Below are 18,203 nucleotides of genomic sequence, written 5' to 3' on the forward strand. Positions count from 1 at the left end.
TTTGTAGTTACTCTCATACTAAAGACAGACCTAGACAGCAGATCTTTTAAGTCCATCCTGGATCAGACTTGCTCCACATTCCTCAGCAACAAACACCCTGTCACCATTTTATGGTTCTCCTCTCACTCATCACAGCTTAACACAAACAGCCCTTGTTATTAGACCCAGTCGTCTGGCTCAAACAATCTGGCCTTTGTCAAAGCGTCTCAGGTCCTTACGCTTCCTCATTCTCCCCGGTCCCGCATTTTGACGACAACAGCTCACTCTTTACTTAAATCGCATAAATCCCAGACCCTGACATGTGCTGCTGTTAGGAGATAACCTATATGATTGTTTCACCTGTGAGTGGTCATAAACAATGGGCTGATTGCTGAATGAATAAAACCCACTGTATCGGTCCAGGTTTTGAAATATCCACCTCTAAGATTTTTACCTTCACCCCATTGCAAGGATGAATGAAATCTCAGTTTTTGTTTTGACTATAGAGAGACTACAGAGTTGAGAAATTACATTGAAATATTGGCAGCAATGCTTCATTCTAGAAGTAGTGTTAAAGGTACTCTTTATAATCCATAGAACAGAGTGAACTGTTTTCTTTTTTTAAAGACTGTTTTATTCAGCAGTGAGGAGTTCCTATGAATACTTCAAAGTGAGATCTGTCTGGAAAAACAAGGACATTTCTTCTACAGAAAAACACTGTTTAATCTTTTAAAATATATCAAAGCTTTGAGCACCACAATCAAAATTCTTCTCACAGCCATTGTGCTGGGGTGAGGGCAGAAATCTCAAAACTATGTGTATGGTGTTAACCGCAACACTTGAGATTTTTTTTTCTTTTTTGACTGAAGGGGCAAACAGAATAAAAGGCTTTAGTGATTCACTAAACCAATGTTATCATCAATTGAAACTGTGATTGTTGAGTCCTGTTTCTTCCATTTCTATTTCTTCTATACAAATACAGACCAGACCATTTCATATCAAGATGTTGATTCAATTAACCTTAACATGTAAGTAGGGTAAGGCTCATGGGTGAGCTTGGTGTTTAACTAATTATCATTTACACTGTAGGCTTTAGGTCATAGATATTTTACAGTATCAGAGACTAGTTTGTTCCAGTACCAGTAAAATTACACAATACTCAGTAGCCATTTTTTCCAACTATCGAAAAAAAAAAACACATCACTACTTAGACATAAAATCTTTTATTATAAAGTAATTTAAAGACACCAACAAGGTGGTGACAAACTTGTTACTTAAAACGTTAACATGATACTTTGTTTATAAGACGAAAAGACTGAATGAAATGGTTGGAAAGGTAACCTGCTAATGGTACTATGAAGTCGATCATTAGCTCCAATATGTTAGCTCATTCATTCATTTATTTATCTTTTTAGCCATTGCAAACATTATAGCCTATGGGACATAACTGATATCATAATGCCAATTCCAAATAAAAAGGTAGTGTGTATTTTATATAAACAGTATAAAAGATGGCCTTAGCTACAGTGACACTGCCCGCTGGTTTCTGAAGAAGTAAATTGTTGAATGACGCATCAATTAAAAGTCGTTAGCTAACATGCAGTTTCATATCGTAGACAATTATCTATTTTGAAACATAGTAAAGAGTAAGCAAAACACGTACTGTTAGAAAGAGCAGTTTGTGAATTTTACATGATTGCTGGTAGAATAACAGTAGCAGTGGCTACATTGACTCCAGACACGCTCACAAAAGTATGGGTTTGACTATCGTGTAGATATACGCGTCCAGAAGAGGGACGCACCGAACACTTTTGCATTTTAAGCTTAACATTATGCTGAAACTGCAGAAAGGTTGGGTTGCGAGTTACAGTGCAAACTACAATCAGGAGGAACTTTTAACAGTCCTGTTGTGATTCCCCAAACACTCCTCATCTCTAAGTATGCGTACAGACATTAAGCACATAACACAGTGTTTAACAAATGAAAACACAAATAGAAATCTGAAATCAGTCAAAAATGTGTTTGAAATTATATTGTTATTTATTAAGCAAATACCAAACTGAATTTGTGTTTTTATTCACACATTTGAGCCGGCACACAGGACTTCTGTGAGACGTCAGAAATTAATCAAGCATAACAATCAACCATTAAAACTAATTTTTCTGTTCAGGAATGCAAGTAAATAATTTTAATTTGGCACCTTAATCAAATAATAATAATAATAATAATAATAATGTCCTTTACTTTTTTTCAGCTGTTTTATAAAACAGCAAATTTGAAAATTCATGGATTACAACAGTTATTATATTTTTGCATTTTAAAATATTTGGATTAAATAACTTGTGTGTACTGGTAGATTAAGCATTACAGAAAAATAAACAATGATTTTTGGTAATTACCAACACTGTTAATTTAGGTCAGCTGTGGCATAAACCTTACACTGGGTGGTCTAATAAATGTGTTAAGCACTGTATTACACATTATGAACATATACTGGATGGGATTTAATATTAAGTATAAAATGAATAAACACACTGAGCACTTGTGAACATTATTTTACATGTGAAACTCTATATTCAGACGTGCTGTATTTTAAAATTGAAACTTCCATCACTTTAATAATATATAGCCTTTTGAAAGGCTATATATTTTGAAATCAGATTATTCTTTCTGAGACACCATGTATAACAAAGATTTACAATAATTCGTTTTTATTCAGTGTGACCCATGAAGTCAGCAGAAAAGTGTTTGTCGAGGTCAAAACAGAAACCTGTTTTTTCTACAGACCCCTATAGCCCCAGAATTCTTTGTGCACCACAGCTATTGTCATCTTAAAATACAGGTTTAAGGTACGGTATTTCAGCATAACAATGCAAAATACTTCCATCCCCGACTTCTACTGTCTTTCGTAACAATAAGTCAGGCCAGCGGCACTAGCCGCCATCTTCCATGCAAAGTTTTTTTTCTGTGGTTCATATAGTTCAGCATATAGCATATAAGAGTAGACATGAACACATGTTTATGTTCAAGATGTATGCTGTCCCCATCGGTTTCTGAACAATAGCAGCATATGTACCTTTGTTTTCTTTGATTTTTTTTTATCTGTGACACTTAAACAAAAATAGTTTTTGTTTTTTTAGAATTTTGGTATTGAAAAGTAGCACAGGTATTGGTTCTGGTCACATCCCCCTAAGGCAAGGGTGTCTAACATAAGGCCCTTAGTGTTACAGCTTTTCTGATTGATATAGAGCCCCACCGTCCATTGCCACCCATACTACACCGAAGCACACGAACATTTTCTGTTAACTATTGAAAACTCTATAGTCTAAATTCATAATTACAGGCACAATGATCAATGTCTTCTGTAATGTTACATGTTTATTGTGTTTCACTGGTGCGACCCACTTCACATCGAAGTGGGCTGTATGCGGCCCACGATGTAAAATGTGTTTCACATCCCTGCTCTAAGGACACCACCAATGACAAAGACAGAATATTAACACCAAGGAAGGAGTGACAGCAACACTTACTCATAGACGAATGAGTATAGTGAGATGACATTTCCAAGGGAAATCCATGCCTAAATGTTTTTCATGACTTGTGTTATCTAGTGTTTATCTTCTTTTACAGTAACTCCATAGTGTATCCATCTTTAAACTGAATAACTGAGACAGTGACCTTATATTGGCAAAATGTTTTGGGTGTCTCAGGCCTATTAAATATGGCGTTATTTTTGTGCCACTATTCTGAGCGATGTGTTGCTCGCGCTCTCAACATTTCTGCCCGTGCGCGCTCAACTCTTTCTCTACACCGTTATATTTGTGCCACAAAACCGGCCAATCACAGATTTGGATGCAAAAAAATCTGATTGGCTGTTCTGGTCTCCAATCAGCTCGAAATGACAAAATGCAATATCCCAAAATCCATTTCGTCCAAAATTCAAACGAGGCAGTGGCGGAGGAACTCAGAGTGGCGGAGTTTGAAATATTACTCTGTCTGGGTCACAAAATAAACTTTTAAGATATTTTCATGTGAGAATGGTGCTGTGTAAACTTCTAATATCTGCTCGATTCATCAAGACATCACATATTTGCATAACTGCTCTAACGTTTTCGGAGATGCCTGTTACCCATCAGCTGACCGGGTGGTCACTCGGGTTAAACATAATATATAAGGATGAACTGACAAAAAATCACCGACTACACCACCAGGTATTATAGGAAAAACCATAAAGCCTTTGAACTAAAACAAACGCTGTTGTAACAGTGATGTACACTGTCTTGTTGGTATATATGTATGATTTGTATAACCTTCATGTTTCCAAACCGATATCATGAGCAGCAGCTTTTACAGCTGTGGCTCCAGCAAACACCAGCTGATACTAGAAAGTAATATTAAATAAATTCTAACAACAGCTGATCAAGCTTGAACATGCTGTTGTTGTTTCTCCTCAAAATACAACACTTGCACCTGCAAACTTTTTTTTACATGCGCTCACAATAGTGGCACAAAATAATTAATTTACTTTTCCTATATAGGGTATCTGTAAGGCTTGTAATTGACACTTGTGCAGTACAGGTCCTGTGGTATATGGGATGTGTATTAACAGGTTGAAATACTGTATGTCCTAGTTTTCCTTCTCACCCAATTTAGACACAAAAGAAGTGGAAACGTGTGTGCAGGCTGAGACTTTGATTTGTAAAGTCTTGGGGATCACAGGAGTGTGGGCATTTTCTTCTCAACAGTACAGGCTTCTTTGATTTCTCTGGAGGTTTACAGAAGTTTATGTTGTGACCTTTCTTTGGAGCTAACAAAGAAATATACTCTGTAAGTATCTCCGTTAACATGTTTGCTAATCTAACAGAAAGCAAACTACATGGTTACAGTCCTTTATATTGTGGGCAATCTTTAGACTCCACAGACTTTTATATTTTTACTTTGATAAAAAAATTGTTTCCTTTACAAAGACAAAATCAGAAATGAGGATATCTGAGTTTGATGCAGCCATGGTGAAACACAGTGCAGTCTCTGTAATATAGACTGCAGCTTGAATTTATGTCTACACATGATTCCCTCAGTAACATCATACTGCATCACGCTGTATAGAGGCATAAAACGTATAAAATATAATTACGCTCTCAGCTTCGGTTATTGCGGCGAATTTTATTCATCCCATTATTCAAACTGATAAGATTTTTTTTTTCCGAGAGCAAATACAACTGGCACAAATGACTATCTTGATTTTCCATTGCTATAGCAACAAAAGCAATATGCATGTCCTGAATTAAAAACATCATTAACACTTGCGCCTTTAAGCTCAGGAGAAGCTGCGCACACATATTTTTCCATAGTCACCACAGTGTATAGATAAAGCAGTTGTTGTTGTTTGATAAGTCTAAATAAGGCAAAGGAAACAGAGGAGAGATGGAGAGCGAACTAAAGTCTGGCTCTAAAGAAGGACAAGCTGCCAAAAACAAAGTGCACCAAAAAGCTTCATTTAAAAATTATTAGAGTGGGCTGCCTAACCTAAATCCTCACAATTAGCACCCTGAAAGCACAAACTGAGTGGTTTCAATACTGTGATGTTCAAGCAGTTTGTTAAATACTCTTTTTTTTCTCTTTCTTGATTCATCTGGAACCCGAGGCCTCAAATCCTGCTCTCCGTTTGTGCGAGTGTGTGTGAGAGTTTGAGTGTGCGTATGCCCTTAAAAAGACAGACGAGAAATAAGAAGAAAAAGACAGAAAAAGGGGGCATGCAGTCAAAGAAACAAACAGCCAAACACACATAGCCGTCAACTATTGTCTGACATAAAAACTCTGAAACAAAAGCGTTTTGTTGGAGGAATAATGTATTTGTTCACATGCGCTGCATTAATTTCTCAAATACATAAAAACACAAGACGTAGTACTAAAATCAATCTTCTTTTTATTGCACATGGCGGGAGATTCTCTGGTGGTATATATTCTACAGCACAGAGCCTTTTTTTTCTCATGGTTTTATTCATTTTCTAAGACAGAGTGGAAGAAGAAATACCTTGCTGGCAAAATTATATAGTTATGTGTGCCATGTTTGCCCACGCTTTCAAGTGGTCTAAATATCTACTTGTTCTCAAACAGCGTTGGCAGCTGTTTCTCAAATTACTGGAGGATGCACGCAAATGCAATGTCCAGGTTCCAGCAAAAGAAAAAGCCCACTTACGGAAGGTTGGCAGCTTTACAAAAAAGCACGCTTTCTCTCCACATGATTCTAATTACTGAAAACTTGCTTCAACAATGGCTCCCAGAATCTATTAGAACAAACAGCTGCCCGTGACAATTAGGACATAATAATTTTGCATGAGGGAGTGTCTTCATTTTTAGACTGTTGTTTATTCAGGCTCCTTCAAGTTGATGCCAGATGTTAAGAAAAGCCTAATTCGATTTCATGGTGCCCTCGCTACAAAGTCACTCGGAGCTACAATATTAATTACAATTAAATACCATTAATAGGTCTTAAATAAATAAAAGTTTTGCTCCCAGAGGTAATGACTAATGCGAATAAAACATTAATGTCGAAAAACAAACACCACAAACAAAAACAAACATTCACCAAGGAGTCAAGGTGAGTGTTTTGCTAAGCATAATCACTTATTTAAAGAAGCTGCCAGAAATCCATAAACCAAAGACAAGCTGCTGTAAGAGATATCAAGACCAAACAAAGCCCGTTCAGCCAGATAAAACACTGCCTTGAGAAGTATGTACACAGAGATAAACGAACAGGAGACGTGCATGCCAAGTTCTACCATATAACAAGCTCGAAAATCCAAAACCAGCCCTCTGGTAACCACCCTGGCAGGGATGAATTCACGGGTTACTGGATTATAAGTCGGCTATATTTAGATAGAGAAGAGGGGAGGCCAAGTGGTTGCCACCTTGTTCTCTGGTAGGCTGCAGCTCTATGGCTTTTATTATTACATATACTGCCCCCCCCAACTGCCGTTCTCTCAAAATAGCAAAGAAGTCAGCGGTGCACAGAGGGGGACTTGGCTGACAACCACCTTACTGAGTGATAAACAGAGACCACTTAGGAGTGAATCAGGGGAGATTGGCTCTGCCATTTCAGATAAGGATCAGCTCGCGGGCACACCTAGACCTGCATAAATCTGTTCAGAGGAGATGGCGATTTGTCATGTCACACGTGTCTTATGTAGAGTGAAAAAAAGCGGCTATACAGCAATGGCAAGATCCAAAAAGCAGTGTCCTGCATGTCCCAGTGTTGCTTGATGTGAAGGTGGTGCAACATTGGCAATAAATAAATAAAAACCAATGTGGTTTTAGGTATTTCTTTAGTCCTTTCTTTGAAATTTTTTGTACATGCTGTTCCAGTTCTGCCTATTATGTGTAAGGTGATATGCCGCTGCTTGTGAGATGATGAGTTAGCAGGAACACACAAGAAGGAGGTGATTCTAGCAAGTGGGCTGAGAGATTACTGGGTGGTTTTTTTGACTGTCATCAGTCTTTGAGTCATCTGCTGTTATACACTGATAATTCTGATATTCTTTGTGTGACACTGTTATGACAAAACATATAATATCTCCAGTCCTGGCAAACTGTGGTCTCACACTGAAATGTGAAATGTCACCAACATGATGACTTCAGTATGAATAAGCAACAGATGTTATTAATAATTCTGACTGTGTAGTCAAAAAACTAATGTGAGAGTTTAACACAAGCATTTTCTGCCGCTTAACATTATGCTGAAACTGCAGAAAAGTTGGGTTGCAAGTTACTGTGCAAACAGTAAGGAAGAACTTTAACAGTCCTGTTGTGATTCCCCCAAACACTCCTCATCCCTCAGGATGCTTACAGACATAATACAAATCTATTAGACTACCTGTCATAAAACATGAAAACACACATCTGAAATCAGATGTGTGTTTTATATTGTTATTTATTAGGCAAATGACAAACTGAATTTGTGCTTTTATACCCATAACAGAGCCAGCACACAGGACTGCTGTGAGAAGTCAGAAATTAATCAAGCATAACAATCAACCACTAAAACTAATTTTTCTGTTCAGGAAGCCAAGTAAATAATTGTGATTTGGCACCTTAATCAAAAAATAATAATGATGTGCTTTACTTTTTTCAGCTGTTTTATAAAACAGCAAATTTGAAAATTCATGGATTACAACAGTTATTATATTTTTGCATTTAAAAATATTTTGATGATAGATTTACCATTACATTGTATTGTTATTACCAATAGTCTAAATTTAGGTCAGCTGTGACATAAACCTTACAGTGAAACATTATGAACATATACTGGATGGGATTTAGTGATAAATGAATAAACATTTCACTCTGTCATGTATCCAACAAACAACTTTTAAAGTAATAAGACGATGCTTTTCAATACTTATGACATTATACTGTTGTCAACATGAAATTTGACAACATCTTTCAGCTATTTATGGAGCCTGATGGGGACACTGGTGGACAAAATATTACTGCATGGCAACAAGTTAGTTATTTGTGATGACAAGATCAATAACTTGTGGCTAAGAGGCAGTTAGGAATACAGATATGATAACTAAATTGTTGCCATGTGTTATTAATGCCTGGCCACAAGATACAGAATCTGTTGTTTACTGACAGCATCAAGCGAGCTCTTTAGGGAAATTATCACACATGAAGCATCTATAAATTTGATTTAATTTTGTTTTATTTTAACCTTGGGATGAGTTATAATAATATCCTGCATTATCAGCAGTGGGAGGGGCCCTGAACCAGCTCTCGCTCTCTCAGTCCTGTTACATGTCTGTTGTTTTCTTCTGTGTAAGGAATTATATAATTGAGGAATACTGAGTAGTGGCTAAGAAATCAAAATACGTGACATGACGGATGTGTTGATAACCTGTGTTCTGTTTAAACACAGCCTGGCACCTAAAAACAACAACCTGCTCTGAAGCAACAGCAAAAATAGTTTGTAATTTTGTTGTTTATGCTATTTTTATACACGTATAGATCTTGAGAGGGCAAAAATTACAAGCATCTGACTTGATGGTTGAGCCCAGACGTGAACAAAGCTCTATGCGCTTCAGGCAACAATTAAAAGATCAGACACCTTGCAGCTTTCTGATCTTGTTTATCTCATATTCAAAGTCATGGACACTTTATAATGAAGTTGTGGCCACGATTTAATATCTAATTCCCATGTCTTATTAACTCGTGAATACTATTTAATTATCTCATTCACATGTCTTATTATGGACACAAGTTATTGGTCGTTTGGTCACACGTTACCATGTGGCCAGGAGGGCTTTATAGCTCTAACTCGCGTTAGTCGTATTTATACTAGAATATGATTATAACAAACAGAAAAGGCCATCACAATAAGAAGATTTGCCATTTCTGTTAGCTATTTCCAGAATTTTTAGAATCAAATCCAGCAATGGACTTTCATCTGTGCTTTTTGTTTAAGATTCAACCAACGGCATAAGCAGAGCTGTTTATTATTTGCTATTTTTAGTGAGGAACGACATGTTTTTTAAGCAAAACAAAAAATGTGTTACACTCGAGACAAAAAGCATTTAAAGTCTGAAACTAGCGCTCAATTGCATGTAACCATATTTAAACCATACAGTGTTAATATAATGGCACACCTGTGCAGTTAAAAAATAATATTGTGGAGGAATGTGCATCTGACAGTGAGCGTCAAATATTCGTTAGTGAGATGTGTTTGACTCTAATTGCACAGAGTAAATAATTATTGTGTTGAAAAAGACAACAGTTCTTGACATCTGTAATGTTCACCCAAGTATTAACATTAGCTGACAGTGTTAATTTGTTTGCTGTAAAATATAATAGCAGTCCAAACAAGTGCTTTATCAGGCAACATTCATGCTGATAGATGTGAACATGCAAGAGAGAGCAGAAAAAAATGTTTAGCACTCACATTCACAGAGGTGATCTTCCCCAATTGACAGGCCTCCTGCAAGGAAAGATGACAGATTTTTACATCGCTGTCTGACTGTAACTCTATAGAGAATTTACAATTGAAATTGATATTTGAACTCAGCAAAGGAAAGTGCACGGGGAACTTTCCGGTGTTCTTAGAGTCAATCAGAGTTCACAATCGAGAACCACGTAGATTTGAGAGTTTTTTGAAGTAGGAATTGAGAATAAGGATACATATTGATTTCTTGCTCGGATACAAACTTTGTGCAGTGCACTTCCGTGCCCAGTTGGCTCGCCAGCAAACCAGGCTGCAGAGTACACACCCGCTCCCCAGAAAAGTAAAGAATAGGGCAAACCTGACATCCTGACAACAGAAGCCCTACATCTGATACTTTGATAAAGATGTTTTCTCCACATGTCAGGGAGGAAAGTGAACAGAATATCAAATGAAGCATCAAAAATTAACAATAAACAGTGACAAGCTTCTAAATTGGGAACAAAAGACACCCGCAAGCCTGCAAAATAGCATCCTCTCTCTGGGGACTTAGATAACTCACAGAGAGATAAGAGTATTTAATTTTTAATCACCAATTTTGTTTTCTTTGTACTGTGTATAATAATCTGAATACGTGACTTTATTTGCAAAGAAAATAGAAGAAATGTGGCAGTGAAGTGCCACTTAGACAGGGGAGAAGCTGAGAGGACTACTGGGGTGGAACGGTAAAACAATGAACAGGAAACAAGTTCATGTCAACAGATTATCCCTCCATAATTATTCGCCAAGGGATGCTGTTACTGACTGAGCGATAGAGGAGTACGCCCCAAGATATTCACTAAAAACAAAATGGTTCTTTGTGGTGGCCAGTTAAATTAAAAAGAAAAAAATAAGAATCCATAAAGGGTTTTAGTATCTTTCAACTCATTGTTATAGTTTTACAGCCCATACATTTACGGTTTGGCTCCATCTCACCTCTCATCATCATCCACTGTGCCCAGAACACCCTACTGTTGCATTTATAGCACAAAAGCTCTGATAAAGCCAACACTAAAAGGCAGACAAGCAAAGCTAGCAGTTAGCTGATAAGCATATCATTTAGCAGTGTTTCCCTCAAAAGCTGGAGTCTAAATATATGGAGTTAACATATGTTAATATTGGCTTTAGAGTATGATGTGCATACAGAAAATGATGGCTTTTAAAAAATCTTTTGTAGGCAGCAACAACCTTATGTTGCATAAACTGTTTATGAAAGTTCATTTGCAATATTATTGATCATATATTCCCCAGCATGGACAACAGTGACACAAACCTAAACATGCCTGAAAGTAACACAACATGATGGCCTCTGATGACAATTTAGTACCTAGAAAAGAAGCCACTTCAATACTATTGAAGTGGTTTGGCTACAAGAAGTCAGACCTCTGAGCACAATACAAAAGAATACTTTTCTCGAGAAAAACAGAAACGACAAGCTTCACAACTCGAATCAAAAACAGACCATCCAGTACAACCAGTGTAAGAAGGCCTACAAGGAGCAGGTACTAACAACTGGTAGTGTGTAACCCATTAGTAAACAAATGACTCAACTGAGAAAATTTTAAATGTAAAACCTTGCCTAGGCCTTACTTTTGTGCTTACACTTGACTTATGCTGTGTCACTGGATGTATTGCTGTTTCACTACAATTGCACTATAATGCTGCTGCTGGCACCTTGTGGCAATAGATTTAAACAAATGAATTAGGAGGTATGTTATCAATGCCAATTGCTTAGTGGAAAAGAAGGATGGGAAATGTCCCTTCGTTTTGTTTTCGCTCATAAATCCTGCTGGCTGCGAGGATTTTTACATTGTGTCGTCTTAGGTATTATTGCAAATGGGGCAGATTTCAAAGCCACCTTCCATTTCTTTTATTTCTATGTTTTTTTTCTCCATATCTAAATTTTCTGCAAGGCAAAAATATGATTAAGATCTTTCTAACACAGTCACGATACTTGCTTGGCATATGAATCACTGTAATTACTATGAAATCAGCAGCACATCAATTTCAAAAGTATCCTGTTCAAGAACTGCAACTGTAGATGCACTCTTAACAATCTCTTCTACATATGGAGACAATGTCACTCATATCAAAGTAGATTACATAAGCTTGTAATTAGAATTAACACTCCACTTATCATTTCATCATCACATTATGCCCTAAATATCTACTAAGCACTCATAATCAGATTATAAGGAATACAAAAATATTATAAAGGCATATATCGGTGTCTTTCTTTAAATGTACCTTTACTGTTTACGCAAATGAGAAGTACATGTTTATTTTATTATTTATGTATTTTGTCTGCACATTTGAGACTAACAACACCAGTCAAGTCTGTCTGAAGATTTACTCATTTGCATCTAATGACTGGTCATTTAAAGCAGAATTTTACTTAGGGCTGCCACCGGGCAGTTGTTTCTTCTTCAAGTAATGTTTTATTCAACATCTTGTGACACATACTTCAAGTTAGAGACCTTGCCAACCAATTAAATATATGATAATGCACATAAGGGACCTGAGAAAGTGACCTGTGGTTGTTTCATATTTAGATGACATTCAAAGCAGTAGTTCTACATCTGACTGTCAGAGACCATAAATGTATGAGTTTTCTCTTTTTTTCTCTCCTCAGTATGGATTGGTCAGTGACCCTCTCTCTGGATTTACGCCTCTCAAACTAGCAGTTTCAAAGCACTCATATGCAAGCCTGGGAGAGAGTTATGCTTAAGATAAGTGCATTTGTTGGTGAACCACATCAAAGTACAGAGGGATGTCTTAGCGAGCAAAGGCAGTGGAGCTCAAACCTCGCCTTTGATCACCCCAGGAACTCTGATCATTAAAATATTGGATAAATAATTGATTAAAAACACCAGACCTTATTGTGCTCTGTTTCTGTATCCAAATGTATCCTAATTTTGAGACACTGTGGGTACACTGTACATAGGAATAAAAGGGACATATAGGACATATTGTTGCTTTGGAGGGCATGTTTTGCAAAATATTTGCTAGTAATGAGACTTGATAGTGAACCGACTAGAGGACTGAGTTACTGACTGAGTTCCAGTATGAACTGAAGGCAGGTTGAAGTCCTATGACAAACCTTCTTCACAAGCAATGGTCTGAGCTCTGGCATGCCAAGCTGCTACAGTGGTAGAGAAACCGAGAAAAAACAAATCAAAAGTCACAGAAATGAGTGCATTCCAGCTGAGCGTAGGTTACAGGAGGGTAGCTAATATTCCATCTACAGTGGAAACTGTGCACGCAGTATGCAAGACAAGCGCAACATGAACACTATGTGTATATTAGGGATATTAAAAAGGCTATTTTCCTTCATCTTACGCTTATATATGGGCCAGTATTGAAGTCTCCCTAAGTACATATACATTTGCATATTGAGTATAAAAAATGAGTCCAAGGTAATCAAAATTTATTCCTGTTCCAACTTATAATACTTGGCCTGTGGCGAAGTACAAATTCTGGACCCCATGCAGAGTCTCACTGGGCCCACTTATCCATTGAATAAATCCATTACCACGTTTGTATGAGTAACTAAATCAACGTGTGTATGCCTGTTCAACCGTAGTGGTTCATGATCACGATGATCATTTTTTCTAAACATATTCTGATTACCGCACGTGTTCTTCACTGTCAGGTTTCACCTCATTATTCCTGTTATTTTAACATATTTATTGGACTCTTTGCATGAGACAAAGGTGCAAAGTGATCAGTCTAAAGAATGGTTGCCTTACATTTTCTAATGAGATAACATGAAAGGCCTTACAGAGATCGTGTTTTATGTGCAGAGATAAGATAGCATATTAAAACTAAACCCAAGTACAACTAATTGATCTACAAAACTAATTAAATCAAGTGTTTGAACTGATAAGTCAATACCTACAATTGCTCCCATGCTGACTGGGCTTTATTAGTTGAATGTCTGAAAAATAGAAATTTTGCGATGCTGCTAAAGGTGGTGGTGGGGGGGGTGTTGACTCCAGTTTGGAGTGAGCTTCAAGCGGTGCCTACAGGAACTATTTTTTTTTTCCAATTGCATTGTCTTTCAGCTATGGAGGTTGCCCCTGGGTAGCTATTGACAATCATAAGGTACTCCAATGCTATGCTGTCTTTTTGACACTAAAGGGGAACATGATTTACAAGATCATGTTGTCCAAAATAAGATTTAAAATTAACACCTAAGACCATAAACCATAGATCACAAACTCATTTAGGAACTGGTTACTGAGATCATCTAACAGGAGAACAGTAACCTTATTTTTTCAAAGACTGCACAATCAATCAAACTTTTGTTTTGTTGAGCTGTCCACTACCGGCCAGAGGAAAGAATGCAGGTGTAAAACACTTGGCTTCAATTTTGAACTCTTGAAAGGTGCATCTATCTTTTTTTAACTTCAATAAAATTTTTAGGTGTTCAGAACACCCCAGACTTGTATTTTACTTACAGATACATTTGTAGTCCAAAGGACATTACAAACAGAGACTTATTTGTAAACATATGTCACCAGAGAAGGACAACAAACATTGATATTAAATTACACCACACTCTAATGACATTTAGTAGCCACAATGGGGTCCAATTTTAACTTCATCAAGCTCTAAACACATTCAAGTGCACTTTAAAACCACAGAAACACAGCTGGGAGCCAAAAATAGTTAAATTACCACATATCACAAACATGTAACACATTTATAATCCAGTAATTTCCACAGGCATCCATTAACACAATGGCAATCAAATCACTGACTCCTGTTATTCCATCATTTTTGTGACTTTTTCTTGATCTCTGTTAACATCATGGCACAAAGGTCCATGCTCAATTATGACCGCTCTAATATGTTAGCAATTAAGATATAAGTATCACAATAATAAGCTTTGCTGAGTAAGTTCCATTAGCAATAACTTCAAAGTAAAAGAAAAAATAACTTCCTCACTGCAGTTTGTGAAAACATTTTTAAAGAGCATATGATGTGATAACTTCAAGCTACAGTGAAAGCCTTAAAACCCCTCATCCCTGGGGTCCTCATGCTCCTAATAGTTTAACACTAATGAGATCTGCTGCTCCCATCTTTACAGCCTCCCACATAACAGTTTATTTCATAGTGTAAATACCTTTGAAGGTAGGGAGAAGCACAGAGCAAGCCAGAGAGACGAGAACCTTTCTAGTTGGCCACGGTCTCTTAACTTGTATATTTCGCATTTGTTTTGACTGCAACTTAGGGTTCCTTGGTGAAACTCGGGTCTTCTGCAATTCAGTTAGTCTTACTGCATGAAGTCTGTGAAAACAATGGTCAGGCAGCACTTTGACAAGATTGGAGTATTTGAAAAAAACGTGCCGTGGTCTATTACTTGAGCTCTTTGGAGACGGTGGGAGAAAAGCACATGGCCCGCTATCAGCTGCTTTCCCAGAGGAAGAGATGGATGTGTCCGAATTTATCAAAAGGAGCAAATTGTCAACTGTCAGGTAGCCTCAAAACAATGAGACACATGCATACATATGCACACATAACTATTCACCACGGAAAACTTGGATGTGCATGCCATCTGCTAATGCACGCAGACTCGAGAGACATGGATGTCTCAGCCAAGACAAAGTGAGCAGAGTTCAAGTTTACATCTCTTATATATCTGGCAAACACAGCATGCCTTAGACAGCATAATAAAACGGTTGCAAAACAAAACACCTCCTCATCGAAAGAGGCTAATAAAGTCTTCAATATACTTAAGTGTAGCCTTAGATAAATAGAATAACCATTTCCCTCTGCACTGGTGTTCAGTTGTCCAAAGTGTATTGATGTACTTATTGACATTCATTAAAGGGAAACCCTCTCAGCAAACCACAGAGAGCGGTGTAAATCCTGTAAACTTCTTGAGTGTGCATAAGGAGCAACATTTCTTTAACACAATTACTAAACAGCAATAATGTCACCGTATGTTCGAACCAGTTTTGATTTACAAGTGGACACCATGTTGCCTTTTAATCAGCTTATTATTATTAAGTGGTCTGTATCCCCTGGACAATCCCCCTTCTTGCTTCACTCTTAGCAAGGTATTGATCCTCCCAGTGTACCAGCCCCTCCTGATTTCATTAAGCTAGCTGCTGTTAATTACTCCACACTCTAACCTTTTGCTGTTTCATTTGGGCCAACAAATTGGGTGAATTAAAAAAAGGTGATGTGGGAAGAGGAAAAGAGAGAAAGGAGGGGGAAAAGCTCCTTGGCAGCTATGCTGGTGGACCCCCTCCCTTTCTGTGGCGTTTGTGTCAGAATCCCAAGCGGCATAATAATTAAAAAAGTTCATCAATGTTCTCTTTGCTCATCAAATTATGCAGAAGGAGGCTACTCCAGTAATTGTGGCAGAGGATTCATTTATGAAAACCATATGAGCTAGAACTAGTATGGTTGTCTTGGGAATTGAAGAATTTTGTCCTTTTTTCACGTCTTTGGGCTCGTGTCAAAGGTAGTGTAGAGTCAAGCCGATTGGTGATTAAAACCCATTTTATTTACCAGGATCATGTGATGGTCCTAAGATTTTATTTTTCACTAAATCAAAATCCAGCACACACCAATTTGTCTTCTTAGGGAAGGTATTAAAAGAGTGCGGCATGACACATAGCTGCAAAGTTATAATTAGACTTCATTTAATACCTTATGTCATGAGATTACATGCGCGGTGCATGGCATCTAAAGCATACTTAAATCTCAGGGGATATAATTGATTAACCATATGAGGGCGGGAAACAGATGATGAGGATGATGCTCTAAATCCATGTTAAATCGATATAGCCACTTCCTACACATCAAGGGATTATTGACAGAAATTACTACCAGCCGCAATCGCTCGCGTACATCGGATCATTTCTAACTTGGTGTATTAATGTGTGAATGTGCACAAGTGAGTCAAAAACATTCCACTGCTGTGACTGCTCTAAGAAATCATCAAGCTTTAAGTGGGACAATTTTGCGACATGGATACATTACCAAGAGAGCAAGTAAAATTTATAGGATCTTTTGGAGCCATTATGAAAGATGCCCTTTTCTCAAGGTTGAGTACATTCTAGTTGAAAAGATTCTACATGATGCAGAAGGAGCCATTCAGAGAACTCCCTTTGGCTGAGATAATAACTTCATCATAATTAGCTTGTGGTGCTCAGGAGTGTTGAATTGTCGGTTGCAGTGGGATCTGCGCTGATTTATTGCTTGATTTAATTACGTATCAAAATTCAATTAGACATGCTTTCAACCAAATTCAAAGTGAGCTTTGTCAAGCTGTCCCTTGAAATCAGGTACAGCTTGAAGGACATCCTTCATAATGCAGTGACATCTAACTTAATAATTACCACTTACCAAAAATCATTCATGTGCTTAAAAGGCAAAAAAAAAATGCTATGCCAGTTTTAGAGAAAAAGAAATAAAACATTCTTACTTTGCCATTACTTTTTCCATATTTCAACTGGCATCAAACAGCATCAAACCATGTGAAGCACACCTTGATTCAGTAGTGATGTGAAGAGGGTTGCAGGTACTTTACCAAGTGAAGATACATGACAAAATGCTCTTTGAGGTTGACTACAGTTGAGGAAGTGTCTGGCTTTCTTTACCCACATCACTCAATGCCTTCTCACCTCCTTTTGCTCCAGACTACACTAGGGGAAAAAAGAGGAGCTGTTTTGAATAAGTGTCACCGCAGCCTCCAAGAGCTACATTGATCTTTACTGCTATGCAAATTTAGGATGTCATGGTGTCTATGCTAAGAAGTCAAGGAACGGAACGAATATTTCAGCCTGAGGTCTCTAACTGAAGTCGAGTCCTTTACTACTATTGTAAATACTTCCATTGACAATTCTAAGTACACCTAAGTAATAGGGTCATCTTTTGACCTCCAGAGATGCCCCCTTTTTTTAAAGTATGATTCAATAAGTTGCTAAAGATGTTACATTAGGATTTCGATCTATTGTGACTTTACTGCAAAGTTTTTGCAGTTTTTCATTGTTACAGATGCTATGAACATCCCACTTCACCTCACCATAAAAGTGTTTTATTGGGTTGTGATCTCCGGACTGTACAGACCACTGGAGTAAAGTAAAGCAATTTCCTGGAACCATCTTGAGACAATGACACATTTTCTTGCAAAAAAACTTCCTTCTTAAAAAAACAGAATAAGACAGAATGGTAAGCAGTAATGTTAGATATATTTATGGAAGCAATAATATGATGAAAGTACCAACCAAACACT

General features: G+C 37.4%; 1 protein-coding gene across 1 annotated transcript in view; it reads right to left on the reverse strand.

Moving 5' to 3' along the window:
- Positions 1 to 18,203, reverse strand: part of pcdh11 (protocadherin 11) — a 138,133-nt gene that overhangs the window by 47,235 nt on the left and 72,695 nt on the right. The window contains exon 5 of the mRNA XM_086258001.1: positions 9,917 to 9,952. Within this exon, the coding sequence (XP_086114127.1) occupies positions 9,917 to 9,952 (36 nt within the window). The remainder of the gene's footprint in view (positions 1 to 9,916; positions 9,953 to 18,203) is intronic.

The sequence above is a fragment of the Aulonocara sp. 'chitande type north' Nkhata Bay genome, linkage group LG2 (assembly GCF_057382095.1).
Source record: "Aulonocara sp. 'chitande type north' Nkhata Bay isolate Kocher_YH1m ecotype deep benthic linkage group LG2, A_spYH_male_GT1.1, whole genome shotgun sequence".
NCBI classification, from domain to species: Eukaryota; Metazoa; Chordata; class Actinopteri; order Cichliformes; family Cichlidae; genus Aulonocara; species Aulonocara sp. 'chitande type north' Nkhata Bay.